At 40.6% G+C, this 25,386-nt stretch overlaps 1 protein-coding gene across 3 annotated transcripts; it reads right to left on the bottom strand.

Annotated features, from left to right (window-relative positions):
* Window positions 1-2,404: 2,404 nt before the first annotated feature.
* Window positions 2,405-24,483, bottom strand: LOC108669766 (LIM/homeobox protein Lhx1). Of its 3 annotated transcripts, none has more exons than XM_047885403.1 (7): window positions 23,702-24,483; window positions 12,328-12,542; window positions 11,541-11,818; window positions 11,092-11,256; window positions 5,660-5,873; window positions 5,262-5,439; window positions 2,405-4,616 (listed from the first exon to the last, which is right to left on the bottom strand). In XM_047885403.1, exons 1-7 carry the CDS (start codon window positions 23,872-23,874, stop codon window positions 4,559-4,561), a joined length of 1,281 nt encoding a protein of 426 aa, XP_047741359.1. In that variant the 5' UTR covers window positions 23,875-24,483; the 3' UTR covers window positions 2,405-4,558. The 3 variants fall into 3 exon arrangements, with proteins under 3 accessions (XP_047741359.1, XP_018012662.1, XP_018012663.1); XM_018157173.2 differs by having other exon boundaries at window positions 2,405-4,594; window positions 5,269-5,439; XM_018157174.2 differs by having other exon boundaries at window positions 4,520-4,594.
* Window positions 24,484-25,386: the final 903 nt, after the last annotated feature.

Here is a 25,386-nt window from a genome sequence, read left to right as displayed (position 1 = left end):
AATCATCGAGTAGCTTACGGTTACTGTAAGTACCTTTATCATCGAGGAACTTACGACCACCGTAAGTACCTTTAATAATCGAGGAACTTACGGTTACTGCAAGTACCTTTAATCATCGAGGAACTTACGGTCACCGTAAGTACCTTTGAGACTGCAGCCATGGCAGCAACGAGGCGTTGAAGGCAAAGATCGTGTCTCTTTCAAATGATTTTATAGCGCTGCTTTGAGCGGTCCTTCAATTTGTTGCTTTCGACGACTCTGATGACAGGAGAGCAGTTGCTTGTGTGGCCATCATTAGAGTTGAAGGAGCTGGTTATTGATTCTTCACGCTACTGTTTCTGGCTTGCAGGTCGCAATGAAATGGGTCGAGACTAAAGCTTGTTCACGACCGCCCTACATGTCGCCAACGCGTTCTGTGTCTGCTCACGCTGTGACTAAACGTGTTTGGTCGCTTGCTGGTCACAGTACAATTGGGTTCTCTATAAAGAACTCACGTCATTGTTTGTGTTGATCTTCGGCTTATTAGTTCGATGTTCCGTAATTATGCCGTATGCGTAATTGGAATATTTCGATACGCAATTAGTGTTTACATGTATATTTTCTTCACTAAAATTGTCACTATCTTTAGGACAAAAACACTGACCCTTCAGCTACTTCATATAAACTACTGTATTAATTTTATTCTCAGTATTTTAATTGAAAAAAAATGTGGTTAGAATTTGAAATTTAAAATATATTCACTTGTCCGGTCATTCATGTACAGTATGCTTGATTAAAAACTCTGCTCTGAACTATGATAATATAGAATAATTTCGTTTAGACCCACAAAAAATACAAAATATCACTACTGAAGCATTGCCATCATTTACTTAGCGGACAGTTGAGAGAAAATATCTAATTTTTCTATTAACACGATCTATAGAATCCTCTATATTATCCTTTCCTTATGTTTTCGATTATTTTTCGCTGTAAATGTTCATGTCTTGGTTACATTTCACTGTTGGAATTTTTCATTCACTGAGGTATTGTTCATTTGAATCAATTATACATTCGAGCCTCTCAATAAGTAACGAATATGGCTTCATGCATCAAACGTGAATTACAACCTCGCGTCTAAAGTAATTAGGGAAGAAATTCAAAAATATATCGGCCGAATTTTGGAAAATGTGACTCACCCATAATAAATGAGGTTTAAATACGGCAAAAGGCCTTTCTTTGCATTTCGAAATTCAGCGTCAAATATTACAAGCGCAACTTAGGCGGCCAAGCAACGGCCTTCAAATGGCCACCGAAAACACGCCCATGTTTCCATATCGTGTAAGGAAACGTATAGTCGCGGGCATATCTCGTGCGAGTTTGTTTTCCCAGAGTCAACATGGCGAAGCTTTGAGCTCGAGAAATTTAGCTAAATAAATATAAAAGCTTGATGAATCTCATCGAATATATAAAGGAAATATGTTTCATTGAGGTCATTGGCGTGCACGTAGATGTTCTCTAATAACCAATCTTGGTTCACCCATAACATGTGACCCAAAGACTGTCCGCAGTAAATGCTGTGCTTAAAATATTGAAGCGAACGCAATTGTTATACTCACTCCGTCCGCTGTTTGGACAGGCCGGGCGCTGTGCTGCGGAAACATTGATTTGCTGTTATCTCTATTTACTTGTATGAAGAATTGATGAATGCAAAGTATATAGTCTTATGATATCGTGTCAGAAAAATCGTGTTTGCGTGATCGTGTGAATAAAGTCGGGTCAGTAATTAGTTCGTTCCAGAAATATCGTGGCAGCAGATCGTACCAGTAATATCGTAGCAGCAAGATCGTACCAGTAGTATCGTGGTAGCAAAATCGTACCAGAAATATCGTGGCAGCAAGATCGTACCAGTAATATCGTAGCAGCAAGATCGTACCAGTAGTATCGTGGCAGCAAGATCGTACCTGTAATATCGTGGCAGCAAGATCGTACCAGTAGTATCGTGGCAGCAAGATCGTACCAGTAATATCGTGGCAGCGAAATCGTGCCACGGATCGTAAACGCCAATATCGGCACGCTCTGGCAGCGATATTCACAGAATCAACCAAATGACTTGTTTTCTCAATTGCAATTGTCAATAGCTGACCGTTATAATTAGCCATCATTCAAACTATTGAATCATTCGCGTAACGATTTAGAAGCAATGAACTCATATGTGACCGATTAAAAAATTTCAACTGGAAGTACTTTTAGTTCGGCGATTTTTTTTAAATGTTCCTATTACTTTGTTATTAATTTATCAATATTCTTGCATAAGCGATTTCATCAAAAATTTAACTTTATATTGGAATTCGAGCTACGTTTCTCCTACACAAAGTGGGCCGGTGCCATAAACTTTTAAAAGGATAGGAATGGAAATAAAGAGACGGGAGATTGCAGCGTGTATTCGCTCTCATGGTACATGACACACTGCATTAGATGGACGCATCAGTCTATTCTTATATACAAACACTCACTATATATACACTTGAAGAGTTCCTATCGCTTTACACATCAAACAATAACTCTATACACTTGAATAACCTAAGAATAACGTCTCTACAGAACAACCAATGATAACCTTACAACCAAACTAACTTCACTGCAGAATTTATCCCAGTTTTCTTATTTCATTACCAGTGATTTTAGAAGCTTTCCTTCACTGAACGATAGCTCGAGGCTATCACCAGCAAGGTGCCTTTAACAACTAATAGTTTTGCGTGATATGGGATAGGAACTATTGTACGTCAATCAGCGTTTGCGTGATATAACAATACGAATTTATATCATAAACTGAAAGAGAAAATTTAGAAAATATGGACCGGATTCAGAGTACACATGCATTTTTTCATGTTCGACGTCAAGTTTTGTGCGATTCAACGTAACAATTTCGCGAACGAAAATATTTTTACTGAGCGTGAACAATAAGTGCGAGTCATTTGACACGATCTGAATTTCAATGAAATATTGGTCTTATTAGAGAGCTTCATGGATAAAAATATTCAACGATTACTGAGTGCATTGGTCAAAGAGAGCGTGCGTATTACTGCTTAACATTCATGACTTCTCAGAGACAGACCATGAAAGTAAATTTAATTTGACAATCGACAACCCGAATGAAATGAGTGTAACATTTACAAATACAATTTTGAGCAATTCACGGACATTCACTAAGAATTCTAAACTTTTATGCACTAAACTCATTCATGAAAACATCAAAATTAGAGAACCGCAAACTAATTCCCGTAAGAAATTAGACTAAATAACAAATCTTATTTACATATTCGGCTCTACATTGGCGGCCAGCTTATTAATCCTCTTCTTAATATTAATGTTATTGTTAAGCAGAAGACAAGGTTAGTGGCAGATACGTAGCCATCAACGTTCAATCACATAGTTAATATATATTTAACATAATTGAAACTAAATAAACACGAAATGATTAAAATTGGAGCTAAATAAAGTGAGTCAAATGAATTACGATGAATTGAAGCTGTAAAAATACTCAAATGATGATGGTTTCATAATTGATGTTGCGATGTTCAATAATGATGTATTATGATATGAACAAGCAAGAGGAACTGATGTATGATGAATTGAATACGAAATAATCAAAATTTTCTTATTGAAGAATGTGGAAGGATGAAGTGTGATCAAAAAGTTATATGCTGAGAAACCAGAATGACGCGCGATATATGAATAACCGACAAATAAAGATACCGTATCATTGATATTAGTGCACAAATAATTAAACTAGGCTGACAAAGGCGTTTGAAAGTCCCAAACAAAGGTCTTAGTTATGAGGACACATGGACATTAATTTACAAAAACGTAATTAATGAAGTCAAGTTTTATTTTATGGCTGCATATTCAGAGTGCAGACGACTCATGAAAATATTTTATTATCTATGAATTTCTGCTAATTCTAAAGCATTTATCCCGTATTATCACTTATAATTGCCTAAAATTTTTACAGTAATGTTAAAAAAATACAAAGCAGATGATGAATATTATATTTTTCTTCGTTTAATTGTTGCCGGTTTGGTTCTAACTCATTTTCATCTCATCATATCTCTTACTTCATCACTTTTCTTCACATTATTCGGTAACTCCTCAACCTAAGATATTTAATGATTCAGTAGGTTAATGGAGATTTTTTCCATTGTTAATAAATTTTCCTGGTAAAGTTTAAACATAAATTCTAATTGAAGCTCACAGAACTCTCAAAATAAAGCTCCATAAATGAATTCTTTACAATATACAAAAAACAAGCAGGGAAATTTCTCTGTGTTAAAAGGCCATTTCGATCAAGCAGAGCAAGATTGTCCATCACAGGTCAGCTGATCGAAGCTCTATATAGGATAGAGTTGCATGTGTGATCTGTATTGTTGATCGAGTTGTGTGATCGAGCTGAGTAACCGAGCTACTTGATCTAACTGTATTATCTGCTTAGTATCGATCTGTGTGATCGACGTGTGTGATCGACGTGTGTGATCGATCTGTGTGATCGATGTGTGTGATCGAGCGTGGGGTTACCAAACCATTATTTCGTTCTGTCGATCACTAAAATTTCCCGAACCTGGAAAAAAGGAAAGGAAACGCTGTCAGTTTGACCGCCTTTGGTAGGTCAACAGTCAAAGGTTATGATCAACATGAGGGAACATAGCCATGAAATTAGAAATACGGTGAACGTAGGACTAATGGGTGTAATGAAGGTAATGAATCATTTAAGACAGTGATAAAATGGGTGCATATAATTATCTTAAAGTATTATGGAATTAAATGAGCATTTAACAAGCTTATAATGAACACGACATTACGTGTGAATTTAATTAACACGTTATTTAAATGCAATTATATGGGCATTGAAGTAGCTTATTATCACTATATATTTGTGAATGAAACTTATATGAGCATTTATTGAGCTTATTAAAAATTGTCATTATTACATGAACAGGAAAGCATATAAAAACAAATGTATGACTAAATAGACTTGATAAAGATGTAGGTACATAAGCTGAGGTCAAGGTGCTTACGACTTAGAGGTCAGGGTGCTTGCGACTTAGAGGTCAGGGTGCTTGCGACTTAGAGGTCAGGGTGCTTTTTACGACTTAGAGGTCAGGGTGCTTACGACTTAGAGGTCAGGGTGCTTACGACTTAGAGGTCAAGGTGCTTACGACTTAGAGGTCAAGGTGCTTATGACTTAGAGGTCAGGGTGCTTACGACTTAGAGGTCAGGGTGCTTACGACTTACTGCCGTGGAGGGAGGGGTCGTCGGGGGAGGTCATGGGTGGGAGGTGCTGGTGGTGAACGAAGGCTTCCCCTCCGGGGGTGGGGAGCATGGGGAGGGGGGGCATACCTGGGGGGAAATCTGAGCCTCCCATCGGCCCCCCCGCGGGCAGGGGTTGTTCCAAGCCTGGGCCCACTTGGGGAAAATAAAATATGTTATTTAGCAAGAATTATAACATATTTCGCAAGATTTACTGAAAAACCATATGATGAAGTCAATTATAAAACAGCTTGCGGCTTCCATTATATGCAAGGTCATAGATATACTATACAACATATATCTATATATTATATATATCTGTATATAAATTATAAATATTATCTATGTAATATCTATAATAGAGCTATTAACTCACTGTTCTGGTACCCCATGGGGCCCTGTTGGGGGCCGAAGTACGGGGGAAACTGTTGGTGGGGGAAGCCTCCGTAGCCCTGGAAGAAACCATAGGCCTCCTCCATCCCCAGGGGGAGGTCGCGCAGCTTGCGGGGGTTGAAAAGGTGTGGGCGCATCCCCATCTGGGAGAGCTGCTTCATGCGCCGCTCCTTGCTGCGCTTGTTCTGGAACCACACCTGAACCGGGGCAAGAGAACGTGAACCTGACGTGAACCACACCTGAACCGGGGCATGAGAACGTGAACCTGACATGAACCACACCTGAACCGGGGTATGAGATTGTGAACCTGACGTGAACCGGGGTATGAGAACGTGAACCTGACATGAAGCAGGGTATGAGAATGTAAACCTACGTGAACCACACCTGAACCGGGGTATGAGAACGTGAACCTGACATGAATCACGCCTGAACCGGGGCATGCGAACGTGAACCTGACGTGAACCGGGGTATGAGAACGTGAACCTGACGTGAACCGGGGCAAGAAAATGGGAACCTGGCATGAACCGGGGCGAGAAAATGGGAACCTGGCATGAACCGGGGCGAGAAAATGGGAAGCTGGCATGAACCGGGGCGATAAAATGGGTACCTGGCATGAACCGGGGCGAGAAAACGTGAACCTGACATGAACCGGGGCGAGAAAACGTGAACCAGACATGTACCCCACCTGAACCGGGGCGAGAAAACGTGAACCTGACATGAACCGAGGCAACAAGAGAAGAACCAGGGCAAGAAAACATCAGCCACACTTGTTACTGGAGAAGAAAATGCCTTCATTAAATGGGCTGGAGTTGTGAAGGTCCTAAGTAATGGGCCGACGATTTTAAGAGTCCTAAAAAATTAGCCAGACTGTTTCATGCACTCCTAGATATAGCAGGCTAGTGTTTGTTTAGTTTCTAGATCACGGGCTAGTTAGGGTGGTGGCAGACGGATATGATGGCGGGTGTAGCGGCGGCAGGAGCAGCGGGCGGCAGCGGCGGTAGCAGCGGCGGCAGGAGCAGCGGGCGGCAGCGGCGGCAGGAGTGGCGGGTGGCAGCGGCGGGTGGCAGCGGCGGTGGCAGCGGCGGCAGGAGTGGCGGGTGGCAGCGGCGTGTGCAGCGGCGGGTGCGTGTCGGGTGGTCGCGGACGCCTGTCTTTACGCTTCGATTTTGATGTCACGCGCGCCGTTGCGTCATGCGAGCGGCGGGGGGGGGGAAATTGCGGGGGAGAAAGTGCAAATTATGTGTGATGTTATATGTGTAGCACAAGCGTATATGTAGAGTATATGGTACCACGTACAGCCGCATGAGTAGCAACTCCGAAGCAGGAGCATACACAGCAATAGGTTGCAGCATGTAGCATCATGTAGCAACGTGTAACAACATGTAGCATCATGCAGCTTCATGCAGCATTTAGCAGCAGCTGCATGCAGCCCTGCAGCAGCAATAAGTGCTGCTGTGGCGTCAAGCGTTCCTGTGTAGCAACAACATCGTCGGCACCGGCGACCTTCAGCGGCAAACAACAGCAGCAGCAGCAGCAGCAGCACAGCAGCTACTGCAGCCACAGCAGCCGCAGCAGCAACAGTAGCAATGAAGGCATACACTCAGGAAATGATAATTTGTCCTAAAATTGACGCACGTTGTGCTTTGTGAGTTATTCTCGCTCAGTTTGGCGTGGCAAACGGGAAGAAAGAGGGCCACAATTTTATGGTGATTTGATCCATTCATTTTTCTGGTTATAAGCTGAGTTCTACGCTCGTGATCTATAGAGTAACGGGAAAAATACTTCACGGGAGACATGTGGGTGAAATGCGCGATGCGGGAGATGGGTACGGGAGAGAAATGTGATCGGGCGGCCCGTGACATACGATAGGACGGCCCGTGACACACGATCGGAAGGCCCGTGACACACGATCGGAAGGCCCGTGACACACTAGGTCCGTGACACGCGATTAGGAGGCCCGTGACACGCGATTAGGAGGCCCGTGACACTCGATTAGGAGCCCGTGACACTCGATTAGGAGGTCCATGTCACACGATCGGCCAGCCCGTGACACACGATCGGCCGGCCCGTGACACTCGATAGGGCAACCCACAACACACGATAATTTTTTTATTACAAAACCCCAACGAGTGATTGCAATGGAGGAGGAATGGAGGAAAACAGAAATAAATATGAAATGAAGGGAACTTAATGGATGAATAAAGCCAGAAGATTTGAATTCAGAAAAAAAAACTTTTTCTTCGCCAAGTCTCGTCCTGAGTGCCACCGCTGCTCAGCGCGTTAAGTGGAAAAATGTTCTTATTCCTGCCATTAACATTTGAAAATGTAAGGCATTTCCTGAACTGAATTAGGTCTCCGTACACTTACACAGCACAACTTGCACAGCAGCATCACTTGAACAGCACAATTCAATTATTGATGCTTGTTCATATTTTATTTTAAGAATAACTACGCCAATATAATATTTATAACATTTTTTTCAGCAGAAGAACAAAATTTTAAGAAAGTCTTCAAATAAATTCCCTAAAATTTCGCCAACTCCTTGAATATATAATGACGGCCACGACCGTGTAAAAAATGCAAGAAGTTACGGTAGTTGACTTACAGTAGAGCAGTGCACAGCAAATCACTGCACAGCAAATCACTGCACAGCAAATCACTGCACAGCAAATCACTGCACAGCAAATCACTGCACAGCAATGCTATATATAAAGGAGTAGCTCGATGTCTCAGACAGTCCCGCATGTGTTGGTAGTGAGACGCCTAATAAATGTCATTGCTTATTACTGCTCGACGTACGACCAAGGATCGTAGTCCCTGGTGACTGACTCAGTCGTGTTGTCAACTCATTTTCCTCTCTGGCATGTCCGGCCTTTAAGGGGCTTCAGAGACAAAAATTATGTTATAATATAATAATATGTATTATGATCTGAGGCTGTCGTCTCAGATCATAATACAATGTAGCGACCCTGCCGTCCTGCTCTGCTTATAAAACTACATGTATCTAAGCTATTGTCTCTTACCCAGTCATAATACAATGTGGCTAAGCTGCCGTCTCTTACCAAGTCATAATACTACATGTTACTATACGCTGCCATCTCCTACTCAGTCATAATACTACGTGCTTCTACGCAGTCGTCTCTAACCCAGTCATAATACAACATGTTACTACGTACGTACGCTGCCGTCTAGAACCAAACCTGTAAACTCAGTCAAGCCAGTCACAATACTACGTATAGCTACGCTGTATAGTCCCGCCGGTCAAAATACTGCGTATGTCTGCGTTCGGCACATATGTAGCCATAACAAGCCGCAACTCGAAGCTGAACCGTCGCGGCGATTGTGTATTTTTCAGCGGCGGCTCGGCTGATTGCATTCCACCTAGAAATTACGCAGTGAGCAACAAGATCAAGTTCTGTGCATTGCTCGGTCGGCTCACAGTGATTTTATTTTAATGAACCTTGATCTCTACCGACGGTTGGTGGTCGAGGTCACGAAATCATGCACGTACTTTGGTCAATAAAGCTTCAGCAAATTCTTGTGATGTTGACACTTGCTGCATTGCTGCTGACGGGATAGTGACGCCTGTGTCGACTAAACAGGAAGTTTTGTGTGTAACACTGTAATACATTCACGTGTGTTGTCGCTCTTGAAAATGCTACACATTGATTGAACTTTGCGCATGCAAGTCGAAATGCAAGAGCTTTGAGACAATTGCTGCTGGAAAATCGAATTTTTTTTCTTGTCTTAAATGTGAAATAGTGTGATATTTTTGATGAAAAAATATTTAATTTGATAAAAATGTGTAATTTTTTCAACCAAAGCTATATTGCTTTTCTTTTCGGCAACATCTTTGATCATTAATCGACATGAGCTAAACTATTTCTTTGCTTTTAACGCATAGTTTAATTTCATTTATTCAGAAATATTGTCTAAATTTTTCAACATTCAGATTCGCGCCCCGTTTTTGCAAATATATAAACAAATTTCTACCAATTTTCCAAGAAAAGCTTCACCAATCCCGCCCGTTTGTAGGGTAACGTTACACTCATTTTACCCCACACTTTGTTCGGTTTCTCGTCCAAAGTTGGGCAAGAAAAATGGCCACGAAGTTGCCAGGAGTTCAGGGCAATCGGCGGCAGGCGTTAAATCAACAGGGCTCGCGCGTCGCAGCCTGTCTCTTTATGCAGATTAGCTTCCCTCAGGGGGGCTAGGGCCTGTCTGCCCCCTGATTTATGTACTGCCACTGAAACTGCGCTGGCACTTGACGATACTGCCACTGAAACTGCGCTGGCACTTGACGATACTGCCACTAAAACTGCGCTGGCACTAAGATCTGCAAGGCCTTGAACGAAACTGATACATACAACATCATAGAATGAAACGAATTGATCACTCGCGACGAAACTGGCAACTATGTACAACGGAACTGTCTCTGAAGACGAGTTGCCATCAACGAAACTGGTGTAAAATATACAAAATATAGAATTTATACCAAAATAGCCGAAAATGCAAGGAAACTGATATTCAGTGCAGCGAAACTGAACCTCACAGCGGCATTAAAAAAATGTAACTCAGTGCTCACTGCAGTGAGTGACAGAGAGCGCATTTTCTCGTCAACGAAAACTTGAGGTCACGGACAGACGGACGGACGGACAGACGGACAGACAGACAGACAGACAGACGGACGGACGGACATGGCGAGCACAAGAGTGCATTTTTTCCATTAATGAGAAAATGCACTAAAAAGAAAGTGAACCTCCCATCCGCCACAGAAACTCAACGAAACGGAGCATCATAACTGCGCTGGTGTCATGACGGACACATTGGCCTCTGAAACCGAGCCAATTGCGTATCATGCAAAGGAAAATTGGCTTATGAGGAGAGGGTGAATATTGGCCTTTCATTAATGAGGGTGAAGTAAGCCACTATTTGAGAGGTGAAGCAGCCCTCGTGAGGGCAACGGGGTTGTACTTGTAGAGAGGAGCGAGGGAAACTTTAGTAAAACGGAAACTAAAATAGAGGGTAACTTCGTAATAGGGTAAAAGGAGGTTGACTTATTACTAGGGTAATGAGAGGTTAACGTAATTTTAGGGTAAACAGAGGGTAACATGATACTGGGGTAAACAGTGGTAACTAAAAAATTTAATACTACATAAAATGAGGGTAACCTAATACTAGGATAAACAAGAATAGGGTAAAAAGCGGCGAACTAATACCAAGATTATTTCTACCAGAATTCAAGATGGCTCCGGTATGGCAAATTGTCAATTTAACACCTTTTCTAAATATTCGTATGCACAATAACGTACTGGATCAGGATGATCCACGCGGCAGCGAAAATTGCATTTCTATTTCGAAAGTTCTCACTAATTTCTCTCACCAAACTAATTAGGAAATAAGTATTACACGCACCTGTACGACCCTCATGGGCAGCCCGGTCTCCTTGGTAAGCTGCTCGCGGATGTGGCGTGTGGGCTTGGGGGTTTTGTTGAAGGCGTTCTTGAGCACCTCGAGTTGCTTGGCCTTGATCGTAGTGCGGGGACCCCGCCTTTTGTTGCCACCTTTGTCGTCATCAGTCTACGAAAATGGGGGTTAAGGTTTTCATCATCCACCTTCGAAAGTCAGGGGAATAGTATGTGACCAAAAAATAGTCAGTGTTTTCGTATCGTTAACATGTAAGTATTACCTGTCTGGATCTAGAGTTCTGAAGATAAAGGTAAAATAAAGTTACCAATGCAATCTCAATTCGATAAAAACTGGATAAACTGATTCTAATGCTGATACGTGGCTATGAAAGTTTTCTCCGTATAATAATGAAATTCAGCCGACACCTGCATCACCCTGACGCATGTACCACTCACCTTGTCATCATCTAATCCTTTTTCGGAGTCGATCTCGTCTTCTGAATGTTCGTCCTCCTCTTTGAGGTGGGGCAGACCGAGGGGCTTGTCAAGATCTGTGGTGGGTCCTGGGGTGTTGAGGAGTGGGGTTGGTGTTTTAGGGGTTGCAGGGGTTAAGGGTGTGTGAGGGTTGACGAAGTTCGCCTCTGACGAGGGAGGGGAAGTGAGGGGACCTAATTCTGATGGCGTGTCCACCGTGTCCATAATCATCGTGTCGTCGTCCTCCATCATGAACGTGTCTGAGGGCAATCGTGAAAGTAAATCAATTCACTTCTGCACCGGAAATCCCAGATAATGTAAATCTTTACGTTAAGCTACCGTCATTTACCAGTGAGAGTTAGGACTGAATTTCGTAATTTCGCTAATTACGTACCTAGCATGATTCCATTATGCAAATCTGAAGTTTTAATGATGCTGAATGCGAAAGACGTGTAAAGAATGGGCAGTACAATATGACCACCACACATGGAAACAATGAAATAGCATTCTAAATTCAAGGCTAAGATTATACCAACAATATATATAAAATCCAGAACCGACTATGGACCGATCATACCTTTCAAAATATTGGAAAACATGCCACTTTCCAATTCCTTATTCAACGGTGATGAACTTGCTGTTCTGTACTAGCCTGTTTCAGCTGAAATGAACTTACTGTTATATATAGTAACCTGTTTCAGCGGAGACGAACTTGCAGCTCTATACTGACCTGTTTCAGCGGAGAGGGAATTTGCTGTTCTATACTGACCTGTTTCAGCGGAGAGGAACTTGCTGTTGATAAAGTCATCCTTGCAAATAAATCTGTTCTCAGCAAGCACGTAAAGTTCTTCGCCGGTAGCAAGCTGCTTGCGGCACACGTAGCAAGTGAAGCACTTGAGATGGAAGACCTGATCGCGTGCCTTGCGCACCATGTCTTGAGGCGGGATGCCTTCGCCGCAGCCGCAGCACTTGGTACCGAATCTCCTGAGGGGAAAAAGAGGAAGAGGTCAAATCTTTTGTTTTGGGTCGGAAAAAGGATCTAAAGTTTCGGGATGGAAAAGAAAATAAAATGGGACCTACGGTTTTGGGATGGAAAATATAATATAACGGGATCTAAAGTTTTGGGATGAGAAAAAGAATAAAATGGGAACTACGCTTTTGAGATGGGAAAAAGAATAAAACGAGGCCTACGGTTTCGGGATGAAAAATAGAATAAAATGGGAACTTCGCTTTTGGGATGGGAAAAAGAATAAAACGGGACCTACGGTTTTGGGATGAAAAATACAATAAAACGGGATCTATGCTTTCGGGATGGAAAAGAGAATAAAACGATACCTATATACGTGTTCGTGGATAAAAAAATAAAATGATACCTACGTGTTCGTGGATAAAATTTCAGTTACTTGTAAGTGAAAAAAAATAATGACGGGATGTATATTTGTGTTCGTGACCGCAAGGTTTGTGACAACAAACTGGATTTACTTTTTCGTAACTACGCGAGAATAAAACGGGACATACGTGTTCATGAATTCAAGAAAATAAAAACGTCACCTACGTGTTTGTTGGGAAAAGAAGGTAAAACTGGAGTTTGATTTTCGTGAAATAAAGATTGTAACCGGACGCTATATTCAAGCTGAAATTATTAAATTATTAAGCATTGATAACATAATAAATTTTACATACATGAACAAATAACTTCTTGCAGCGAACAAAAGTATGAAAAATCCTAATTTAGGAATTTTTCCATTTTAAATTAAAATACATCCTACATCAAGTCGTCTTGCTGTTTCGCGTAAAATATTTAAAAGTGAATATATAATTTTTGGAGCAAATATAAATACTTTGCGCGAGTGCAAATATTTTGCGCGAATACGAATACTTGACGAAAATACAAGTATTTATTACAAAAGTGGTTATTTATTACAAATGCGAGTATTTATTTTAAATAAAATCATTTTTCATCAACTCAAGTATTTGGTGCGAACAGCCGTATTCGCTTCGATGAACCTGCTGTCGTTATCGGGTTAGAAGGCGTACAGGCACACCTATGCTAAAATTTAGAGCCGTTTGACTCTAAACTCAACGATGGCCGGCCATAAGCCGCCTGTGATTTGTAACTGATCTGAGATGGTAATTCGATGCCAGCTACACGTAAGGTGCCAAGACCTTTGATCTCACACGAATTAAAATAAGCCTTAGACTAGGATAATGATAAATTTCATGCTTTTTTCGTTTCGTCTTGTTTGAATGATAATTAGAATAGTCCAATTATTAGGGCAATTATAAGAATCATTGTTCTTTTTTCTCTATACAGGGCAGATTTTTAACCTTTTTTCAACAGAATTTAACCTCTAAGTTCAGGCACGGTTGATTTATTGGTCTCGGATCTGCGCGGGACTGGCATGTCTCGCAGGAATTCAACGCCTCGCGACCTCTCGTCACGCGTCGACTGCGAGACTCGCCGCTTGCCAGTCCTTTCCAACCACGTGAAAACAACGCGAGAACTATAAACACGTTGAAAACGACTCGATAACGATACAACCACGTGAAAACGACTCGATAACGATACAACTGCGTGAAAACGACTAGAGAACGATACAACCACGTGAAAAACTAGAGAACGAAACAACCACGTGAAAAACTAGAGAACGAAACAACCACGTGAAAAACTAGAGAACGATACAACCACGTGAAAACGACTCGATAACGATACAACTGCGTGAAAACGACTCGATAACTATAAAAAGACGTGAATTATCGAAACAAACCGTGAATGAAACACAATATAATTTATTTATTGTGTTATGTTATAATTTATTTATTTATTGTCTCTCAGTGAGACGATCGCGGAATTGATATCTACTTTTATATCTAAAGCCGTTTGAACGGTTTTCACTTATATTGTTGAATTTCAAATTGATGATGGAGCTGGTCAGCTAAATTTGTTAAATTGTAAGGAAATTTGTTTACATTTCATTGATATTAAATTCTGGAGAAAAATTGTTAAGTTAAGTTCTATGTTAAGTTCTTACATCATGGGCAGATATTTTTAAAATATTCTCTTAAAGGGAAGAGACAAATAATTAAGTTTTACTCAGTTTGATCTAGGTTCTCGAAATAACGGGACATGGACGGTGAAAAAGGATATAATTTGATATGTTGTGGGAAAGAAAGTTACAATTGCAAAGAAAATAAATCGTGATGAAGAAGATGCTGATGAACTTATCGGATATATCGGCATTACGAGAGTAAAATCTCACTCAACAGATGGCGTGATAAATAGAAAGCCAAAAATGAATACAGAAAAAGGGGGCAATGGCAGCAGAAAAACCAACCGAGGTACAAAATTTCGACAAAGGGAGATGGATGAATAACGGAAACTAAAGCACAAAATATGTGGTGGCTAGCCGAGGCCATGCGTGTTGTGGTGTAGCGAGTAGCACCTTTGGTGGTAGAGGGTTGGGAGCACAAGAGCTATTGTACGATGTATATATTATATTCTATATATAACAAGAGCAGCTATTGTGCCAGGTGTAAGGGGCAAGCCGGCGCCATTGAAGCATTTCACGCCCAAACGACTTGCTAGGGCGCGCCTCTGCGGGTGCCCACTTGGCGGTGGTGGGTCTTAGGTCTGTCTCTTATACACATCTAGATGTGTATAAGAGACAGTGACGATACTGCCACTGAAACTGCGCTGGCACTTGACGATACTGCCACTGAAACTGCAATGGCACTTGACGATACTGCCACTGAAACTGCGCTGGCACTTGACGACACTGCCACTGAAACTGCGCTGGCACTTGACGATACTGCGACTGAAACTGCGCTGGCACTTGACGATACNCTATATATAGTCTGTCTCTTATACACATCTAGATGTGTATAAGAGACAGGGGTAGTGGAAGGTGGTGGGGTAGTGGAAGGTGGTGGTGGTGGTGTGGTGGTGGTAGTGGTGGGGTGGTGGTTGAATGGTGGTGGCTGGCGACGTTCGGAAGGTGTTACTATGGCTTCGTACTTCATGGTTCCCGTGAAGTAGATAGTGTGGTTGCATGAAATTGACGCGAGTCCTTGTGATAAATTAAATACATCTCCAACCTACACTAGTGCTCAGGTCTAGTGCGGATGGTTGAGTTGGGTATGGCGTGTAAGACGATGGTAGCTGTGAAGGAAAACCAGGGACTCGGTGAGTTGAGTGAAGGTGTTTAGGTATAGGGGTGACCTATGATGTTGTGGGGTACATGCACCGTGCACCCCTACACACAACCATGCACCATGCATTGTTGTGTTTAAAGGATTTTATTGTAATATTGTAGTGAGGTAAAACCTGGAGCAACTTTATGAAACTTAGGAACTTAGATGGATAAAATAACACAGGCAATAACACAGGCTAAAATTGCAGCGACGTCAACACGTTCGTTAACAGCGTGATGATCGGCGGCAATACAAACATTAACAGCAACGACATCATCAGCAGCGTGCATAGCAGCGTGCACAGCAGCGTGCACAGCAGCGTGCACAGCAGCGTGCACAGCAGCGTGCACAGCAGCGTGCACAGCAGCGTGCACAGCAGCGTACACAGCATCGTGCACAGCAGCGTGCACAGCAGCGTGCACAGCAGCGTGCACAGCAGCGTGCACAGCAGCGTGCACAGCAGCGTGCACAGCAGCGTGCACAGCAGCGTGCACAGCATCGTGCACAGCAGCGTGCACAGCAGCGTGCACAGCTGCGCCTTCTAATGCAAGTTTTCAATTGACTGCATTGGACGACAGGAAGATTTATTTAAAATTCAATAAATTCTTTTTTAACCATTTGTTCAGTTCGTTGTTGTTCTTCTCTAAAAAAATACTAATAGGATAGATGGATTTAATAAACTTTTTTTACAGAGCTTTGGTGTGGGGCAAAAATTTGATGAAATCGATGTACTGTAAATTTATAATTATTTTAACTAGCATATAAAAATTATGACGGCTACGAAAAAATGATAATTAAATACTGTGAAACAAGACCGTAGATTGGTGTAAACAAATAGTGATGGAACTTAGCCCTATATTATATAATTGTGCCTACGGGTCGTAGAGTTTTCTTACACTAGACTATTTATCACAAAAGTATGAATAAAAGTTCCATCTTTATATCATTTTTCTTCCTTGCTTAGCTTCCCTTTATTTTAAGATCTTACTTAAAATCCAATGTACTTTCAACTCATCTCTTTACATACAGACATTCCTTACATCCCTCAGTCTTTTTACACACTCCCTCCCCCACAATACTTAACTCCCCCCCCCCGCAGACGATCACGCAGGAATTGGCAGCGCAGAACAGTCTGATCGGCGCTGCGCTCGGCGCTGCGGTGCGCATCAAAGATAAATTTGCATCCTAAAGACGCATCGAGATGAGCGCTGTCCCGGGGGACTCCAGCCCCTCTCTCGCCGCATGCTACTCATCTAGAGGGCTGATGTGGGTCTAAGAGGGTCTATAGGGTTGCTTAGGGTCTAGAGGGCTGCTTAGGGTGTAGAGGGTCTATAGGGCTGCTTAGGGTCTAAGAGGGGGTAGAGAGCTGCTGTGAGTCTAGAGGGTTTATAGGGCTGCTTAGGGTCTACAGGGCTGCTTAGGGTCTAAGAGAGGGTAGAGAGCTGCTGTGGGTCTAGAGGGTTTATAGGGCTGCTTAGGGTCTACAGGGCTGCTTAGGGTCTAGAGGGCTACTTAGGGTGTAGAGGGTCTATAGGGCTGCTTAGGGTCTAAGAGGGGGGTAGAGAGCTGCTGTGGGTCTCGAGGGTTTATAGGGCTGCTTAGGGTCTACAGGGGTGCTTAGGGTCTAGAGGGCTGCTTAGGGTGTAGAGGGTCTATAGGGCTGCTTAGGGTCTAAGAGGGGGTAGAGGGCTGCTGTGGGTCTATATAGAGTCATCTTGCTGTCGGGCCCATTCGCGTACTAATTGATATGAAAATAAAGCCGTCAGTGGCCCCAGTCATTTACGTATGATCGTGTTAAAAAATTAGCGTCATTAAGAAGGTTGAATAAAACTGAGTAAATGAGCAGGAAAAATACTTGAAACAACCTATCAGTACATACAATAACGCAACATAAAAAACCGTACGGTTTCTTTATGCCGACTACCTATATTGCCAAAAATGATCTATTCAAGTCGTTTTGTCGGATCCTTTCTGCGCATACAAAATTAGTACCAACGAAACTAATAAACGCAGGAATATATTGCACTGATGATATAACATTCAGGAATAAAATAAGTAAGAATATTCACTAAAACGTCAGTGAAAATATCACTTAAACACCAGGGCACAGACAACACCTATAATAACCACGACTAAAAGAACCACGCACTGCTGTTGTGGAATGACAAACTAGAATGATAAGTATTACGGAATTCCTACCGAGGTCACATCACAGCTGACTAAAAACTGGAATTAGAAATACTAATCTAATGTTTACAAAAACATTTCCTCCCCTTACAATACCATCTCTGTTTGTTCTCTATAAGGAATTCAAGTGAAGTCTGCTACGGTCGCTAGAAAAATTTAAAATTCGCGTAAATTTCACACTCAAAACTTTCCACTCGAAAATGTCATCCCATTCACAATTTTTCCCAAGTCCTCCCATCCACCGCAGTATCGTATATTATCATATATATCAGTATCACATATTTATCACATATATATTTCAGTATCACATATTTTTAGTATCACATATTCCTCCAATTCCTCCCCCCATTCCCCCACATCTAGCACCTGATCGCGGTATTAATTACAGGCTTTGATTAACTGCGGCTTAATTTAGGCAGCGCCCACACGGCCATTGAAGTGGCCAATGTGGGGTGACTTTGTGGCGACGCTATGTGGCGACGTATTGCGGCGACGTATTGTGGCGACGTATTGCGGCGACGTATTGTGGCGACGTATTGTGGCGACGTATTGTGGCGACGTATTGTGGCGACGCAGTGTGGCGACGCAGTGTGGCGACGCAGTGTGGCGACGTATTGTCGCGACGCAGTGTGGCGACGCAGTGCGGCGACACATTGGGGCGACACAGTGTGGCGACGTATTGTGGCGACGCAGTGTGGCGATGCAGTGTGGCGATGCAGTGTGATAACGCAGTGTGGCGACGCTTTGCGGCAACTCTTCCTGTCAACGCTTCACGAAAACGTAGAGTGGCAACTCTGATGAAGTTGCCACGTGTGGCGACGGCTCGTGGTGCGTTTGTGGCGACGGCTCGTGGAGCGTTTGTGGCGACGGCTCGTGGCGCGTTTGTGGCTCGTGGCGTGTGAGGTGTCGGTGTGGCGGCGCAACAGTTGCATACATTAACATCTGATGCAAGGCAATGAGACGAGCGTGAGAAGCAGCAGCAGTTGACGCCACTGGTGCGGCCAGACGAGCTACAATCTCAGCGTCTCTTGCCAACAGCCGCTAATTGCCGAAATTTGTACGTGAAATCATACAATATTTTGAGTAGGTAGTAAAAGTGATATGCATGGAACTTGGTCTAAAATTAAGCTCAGGCTTTAAATATCATAGGCGAACAAAGAAAATAAAACTCATTCGAACCTGAAATCGAACAAATTGCATGCACCTATAATGAAACTCTGCTTTAATTGGAATCCCTAATCTCGAAATTAACGCCGCTTGAATAAAAGCGTTTGAATCAACTGGAAAAAACTGTTATTAAAAATCACAGAAATTTCACAGCTCTTATAAAATAATGTCAGTTACTATAGGCATGAAGTTACGGTCATCGGCATACGGTATATAAGTGGCCGTTGAAGGGCTGGTTCGGCGGCAGGACGACGATTCCGAAAACAATCGATTTTATTTGCGTTAGCAACGACCGCAGCAACAGCAACAACTACAGTATAAGCAGCAACAACAGCAGCAACATCAAGAGTGATGGCAACAGCAGCAACATTAAGAGTGATAGCAACAGCAGCAACTACAGCATATAAGCAGCAACAAAAGCAGCAACATTAAGAGTGACGGTAACAGCAGCAACATCAATAGAGGCAGAGAAGCAGTAGCAGCAACAACAGCAGCAGCACCAACGTAGGCGTCACAAACTAAATATGAGGGTTACTGGAGGATGAGGGTTACAGGGGGATGAGGGTTACAGGGGGATGAGGGTTACTGGGGAATGAGGGTTACTGGGGATGAGGGTTACAGGGGGATGAGGGTTACTGGGGGATGAAGAGGACTGGGGTGACGAGGGTTCTGAGGGCATAAGGGTAATAAATCATTTCGTAATAGAAGCCGGCCACTAACATTTCACTGCACAGCCGCGGATTGCACCACAAACTTGCCCGACACTGTGCAACAAACCTATAATTGCAACGGCCATGAAAAAATTTGTAATATTAATATTAAACAAAATAATATTAATAATAATATTAAAGAAAATAATATTAATAACAATAGTAAACAAAATAATATTAATAATAATATTAAACAAAATAATATTAATAATAAAATTAAAGAAAATAATATTAATAATAATATTAAAGAAAATAATATTAATAATCAAATTAAACATACTGTATTAGAGATACTTATGTTAAATTATTATGGAGCATGTCGCTCCGTTTTTTATTCACTGGGGATTTACCTGTAATCTTTTGAAAGAGAAGTTAATAAATGCAAGTAATTTCTCATCATTATAATGAAATAATAAACGCTCAATTTATTAACCATTATAATAATGCGATTTCTTAAGGATAGTATAGTTATTACTCAATGATAGTTATAAGGTAATCAGCGTAATCAGCGCATTAGTCAATAATACTATAGTGATTACTCAATTATGATAAAGTGGTTATTCAACAACAATACTAATTATATTATTGATATTTCATGTAATGTAGAATTTTCCTTAAAGGAGAATACATTAGACAACTGAACGGAAAAAAAGCTTTTAAAGGTTGACCACGAAAATTAACAAGTCTAGGGAGAATTCACGAACGTTTTGACGTAGCTTGTGTTTTCTGATATAAATCGGCCTAGTGTTAGCTGGTAATTTTAATTTCAGTGTTTCCTGAACTTTTGATGAAGCAAAGATGTACAATTACAATTGTACATCATATAATAAATTATATAATCTACCATCCCACTTACATTATGAAATAAATTATATAATGGATTATATAATAAATTAAATAATAGATTAATTATATAAGAGATTAAATAAAAATTAAAGATTATATTATATTAATTGTACAATTAATTTAGATCGTATATTATATAATAGATTAAGAATTATAAATTACACAATTAATATAGAGATAATGAATCAAAGTAGCTTCGAAATATACAAGAATTTAATTCAAAGGTAGCATTGCAGCAACTATAAGCATTTAAACCCTGATAGATGCCCCAGGGATTCGTGTAGAAAGTTGTGCCCTAGAAAAAGTAAAGAAGAAGAAGAAGAAATGATTCCTTAAATTTCCTTATAACGAATCACTCCAAATAGTTATATGGTAAACAATCATTAATACTTGAGAGTAGGAATAACCGTGCAGTTAGAAGTTTTTATTAGGGTCATCTTGGAGAGATTTATTAATTTTTTCGGAGCAGCATGCAAAAAAATCTGGGCGAGAAATAGAAGAATAATTTGAACGAATTATTAGGAAGTATATATTTAATTTTTTGACTCACTTAATTTTGAGACAAGCAACCTATTTTAATAATTTAAATCAATATTAGCTTGGCCAATTCAACATCTCACATTTTTAGAGTACAGCGACTAGTATATATAACCTTTCTATTAAAATTTCCGTATACTATATATAGTTATACATGGTAACCATATATACAGGGTAACTATGGTTTCCCTACCCAGTAATAAGCCGATCGAGTTCACTTATACTTTAATGCTTCATGGGCATCAATAAACTATCATATCCTAATAATAATCATACATTACATTACATCGTTCATACGTTGTTGTATCTGAACGTTATAATCAGGCAGGTTTGAATATAAAGGTTATATACTTAATGCTATATGAATGTCACATCGAAGAATTGTTAGCGAAAAGCGAAATGTATTAAGTTTACGAGTACGTGTGGTTATTTAGTGTGGTAACGCAGGACATCGCATATTTTTAGAATTAATATTTAATAATATAATTAATATTTATTAATTAATAAATAGAATTTAGAATGACATATCCTGCGTATGTCATCCCGGTCTTCGCATCCCGGTTCATCCCCTGCGAATGTCATCCCTGCGTCGATCCCATGATCGACGTGATTAAATTTCAATAGAACCCATTTATCTTCATTCAAAATAAAATTATATAATTACTCGTTTGCTATCAGGGATCGTGAGATTTTATACTCCATGATATATGAGATAACATTGGGAAGTGTTATGCTATTTGGTTTCAAATACTAAGATAGCACTCCATGACAAGAAGCAAATAATGAACCATGTCATACGATTTAAAAATTTGCGTATAAAACCTCACGATAATCTGCCTATAATTCAGAATATATCAGTCAGACTGCAGGTAAAGTCATATATATCCCCCGTGACTTGAACAAAAGGGGCTGGGTTGCTCTCAGTTTCCATTCCCTCCAATTCGGAATTTCTAGTTATATAACCATTAATATTTTTTTGGGGAATTTGGGTAAATAACTTAACGGTAAGTCTAACCATTTATATATTTTTAATTAGAATAAATAATTAATTTTGGTCTAAGCAATAATTTTTTTGGAGAAATTAGATAATGAGACTTGGTTTCAATTTTGGATTTTCTGGCGCCTATAGCAATTACTTTGGACTGGAAAAATGCAATAGTTTGCATGTGATTTAAAGGAGTGACGAATGATTAAAGTTACAAATATTATTTGAAAAAGTAATACATCGTGAAATGCAGTAGTTTAAATTACTTAATTGTTCCATAAAGTGTGGTCTTAAATCATTGTCATGCAGGACAATTCTATAACATGACCGCACTCTTAATTAAAGAATTGAATTATGGCAACCATGCAACGTTCGTTATTAAAATTTCAGCCATTTTTACCATTAACGGCGGTTGTCAAATGGAGACCATTTTAAATATTGAGTATCAAACGTAATAATTTTAATACGAGAATATTAATGGAAAATCATTGCTAATAAAACATGTTTTTGTGGGAATATTATACATGGAGAAACATTATGGAACATGAATATACCTCAAGGTAATAACACAGAAAAAAATAAAAGAAAACATTTGTTTGGTATATGATGGCGAATATACAATATTTAACATAGTTATTGTAGATGTAATAGATGCCTCACTAACTATAGAGTTAATATGTGAAGTATATATGCATGTCTTATTTAAAATGAATATTTCAGAAAAAAAATAATTTTCACAACCCTTGCTTTAGTTTTTCTCGTATGCAGTACTTCTGGGAAAAATGTTTTTTTCTACTTAATTAACGCGAAAATCTTTCATGTCATGACATAATATAATATGCCTACGTTAAAAGTCATTATAAGTAGTCGCATTCCGTGGCCAAAACTTCAGAAATATCGCAATTTCGGGATAACAAACTATTTCAATATAAAAATTCGCACGTCATGCATCTGAAAGCCCCATTTTAAATTAATATGTTTCGCGAGATTCTCAAGGTTAATTTCCTTTGAGGTTAAGCGGTACGAAATAAATTTTTAATGATATCCTGGAGGAAATGATCTAAGCGTGTCAGATATATAGACTCAGCATCAAATACCCTGAGAACAGCCCAGCGATACAAAATATAAGCTCCTTTTAATATAAAACAATATGATCCTTTAATATAAACAATATGATTAAAATGTCAGCTAGAAATTTCAGAAGTGACGGGACATGTAAGAACTGAAAGGACATTTAAAACTGAGTGGTGAAGTGTAGAACATAAACTAAATTTGCAACGATTGGAAGCATCGTTGCTAAATGTAAAACAGAGCGTGAAAGTTTCACCGACTATGCCATTCTCAATTGAATCAGAAACCATAAATATTCAATGGCATCTAGCAGGAACATGGGTAAACCGAACAAAGTTTATTAAATGTGTTCCTATAAATTAAATAAAACAGAAAGGAGGAAATAATGTACTCAAGAAAAGCAAAATATAATAAAGGAATAAACAATAACTAAATGGGATGTAACTCACCTGTAGAAGTCTTTTCTACAGTATAGCTTGTCGTCCCTGCTGAAGCATTTCTCGGAGAGGGTAGCTCCGCAGTCTCCGCAGCGCACACACTCGGCGTGCCAGGTCCTGTTGAGCACCGTCAACAAGAACTTGCCAGTGATTGGCTTGTTGCAACTGGCACAGCAGACAATCATCTTGTTGCTACACTCAATCTTTACCAAAGATTTCTGGTGGGACGCGCCCCAGCGCGACGGAAACTCCTTCAGATTTGCGAAAAGTTTAGGGGAACTTGCGAGAGATCTTTCGGTGGTCCGATAAGGTCCCTAGCTAATACTGGTTAAGATGTTGAGGCTAACGCTCGGGTGGTTTGTATCAACTGGTTCCTGGATTAAAGTTTGAAAATTTCACGTGTATTTAAATAGTTACGCGTGTAAATATACGAGGAACACTGATTGCGTATAGTTTGACCTCAGCTTATGGTATGGAAATTTTCTCGACGAACAGTTGGTTGTCATGGACTCTCAAACGACCGACTCGAAGATCAGAAAACCACGTGGAAATTATCCATGAAAATTCCTAAATGTTCGTTAAGGTTGTTGTCGATACAACTCCAAAAGTAATCGAGCTTACTGTGCGTATTACTTGAAGAAACTCCTGAACGGGAATGCTTTCCAAAGATCGTTCTAGTCACAGTTAAATTCAGTGGAACGGGCACAAAGAGAGCGAGAACGTTCACTGGAGTTCACACCACACAGACCAGAGTTGGGGTTGCACTGAAGAGAGCATCGTCGAAGTTAGGGTTGGTCGATAACCAGAAGGAAGAAGGCGGGTCAACGTTGTTGATCCCTCCTCTTCTCTTTAAGAGACCCAGGATCGTTAGGATTGGTCCAAGGCATAGCAAGGACTAGAGCCTCCCAGCCGACATGCCTACCCAACTTCGGCGTCGAGAAACATCCTAAGCTGCAGAATCTTGGGATTAACATTCAGTGTACACTATTCAATATTTTCAAAAAAGAGCTTTCTTGTTATTGAAGAAATGGGTGCATCTTAGCAGGGTCAAGAACGGGCGCTACGAGCGGATATATGCGCATAAGCAAGGGCCATCCATGCCATTACAGCTTCCTAATGCTGATGAAACGCAAACTATTCCAGCCTATACGACTGAACATTATGGCGAACTATACAGCCTACGACTGAACATTATGGCAAACTATACCAGCCTACGACTGAACATTATGGCAAACTATACCAACCTACGACTGAACATTATGGCAAACTATACCAGCCTACGACTGAACATTGTGGCAAACTATACCAGTCTACGACTGAACATTATGGCAAACTATACCAGCCGATGACTGAACATAATGGCAAACTATGCCAGTCTACGACTGAATATTATGGCAAACTATATACCAGCCTACGACTGAACATAATGGCAAACTATACCAGCTTACAACTGAACATTATGACAAACTATACCAGCCTACGACTGAACATTATGGCAAACTATACCAGCCTACGACTGAACATTATGGCAAACTATACCAGCCTACGACTGAACATTATGACAACAATATACCAGCCTACGACTGAACATTATGGATGTGCTCCCCTATATAACATCGTTTAGGACGAATAAAAATAAACATGGCGACGAATACAATTTCTTCCAATAATCTAAAATTGAATTTGTTCGACTTGAT

This window comes from Hyalella azteca, unplaced genomic scaffold (assembly GCF_000764305.2).
Source record: "Hyalella azteca isolate HAZT.00-mixed unplaced genomic scaffold, Hazt_2.0.2 contig17841, whole genome shotgun sequence".
NCBI classification, from domain to species: Eukaryota; Metazoa; Arthropoda; class Malacostraca; order Amphipoda; family Hyalellidae; genus Hyalella; species Hyalella azteca.
Note: the sequence above shows the minus strand (reverse complement) of the source record. Positions and strands in the feature narration are given on the sequence as shown.

Bases quoted from the DNA above. Each gene is read 5' to 3' on its own strand.
- LOC108669766 (XM_047885403.1), bottom strand. From the start codon at position 23,874: ATGATTGTCTGCTGTGCCAGTTGCAACAAGCCAATCACTGGCAAGTTC. The intron at 5,440-5,659 runs GTGAGTTAATAG...ATTTTCCCCAAG, and splicing joins CCCCATGGGGTACCAGAACA to TGGGCCCAGGCTTGGAACAA. The intron at 4,617-5,261 runs GTAAGCACCCTG...TCAAACTGACAG, and splicing joins TCCCTCCACGGCAGTAAGTC to CGTTTCCTTTCCTTTTTTCC.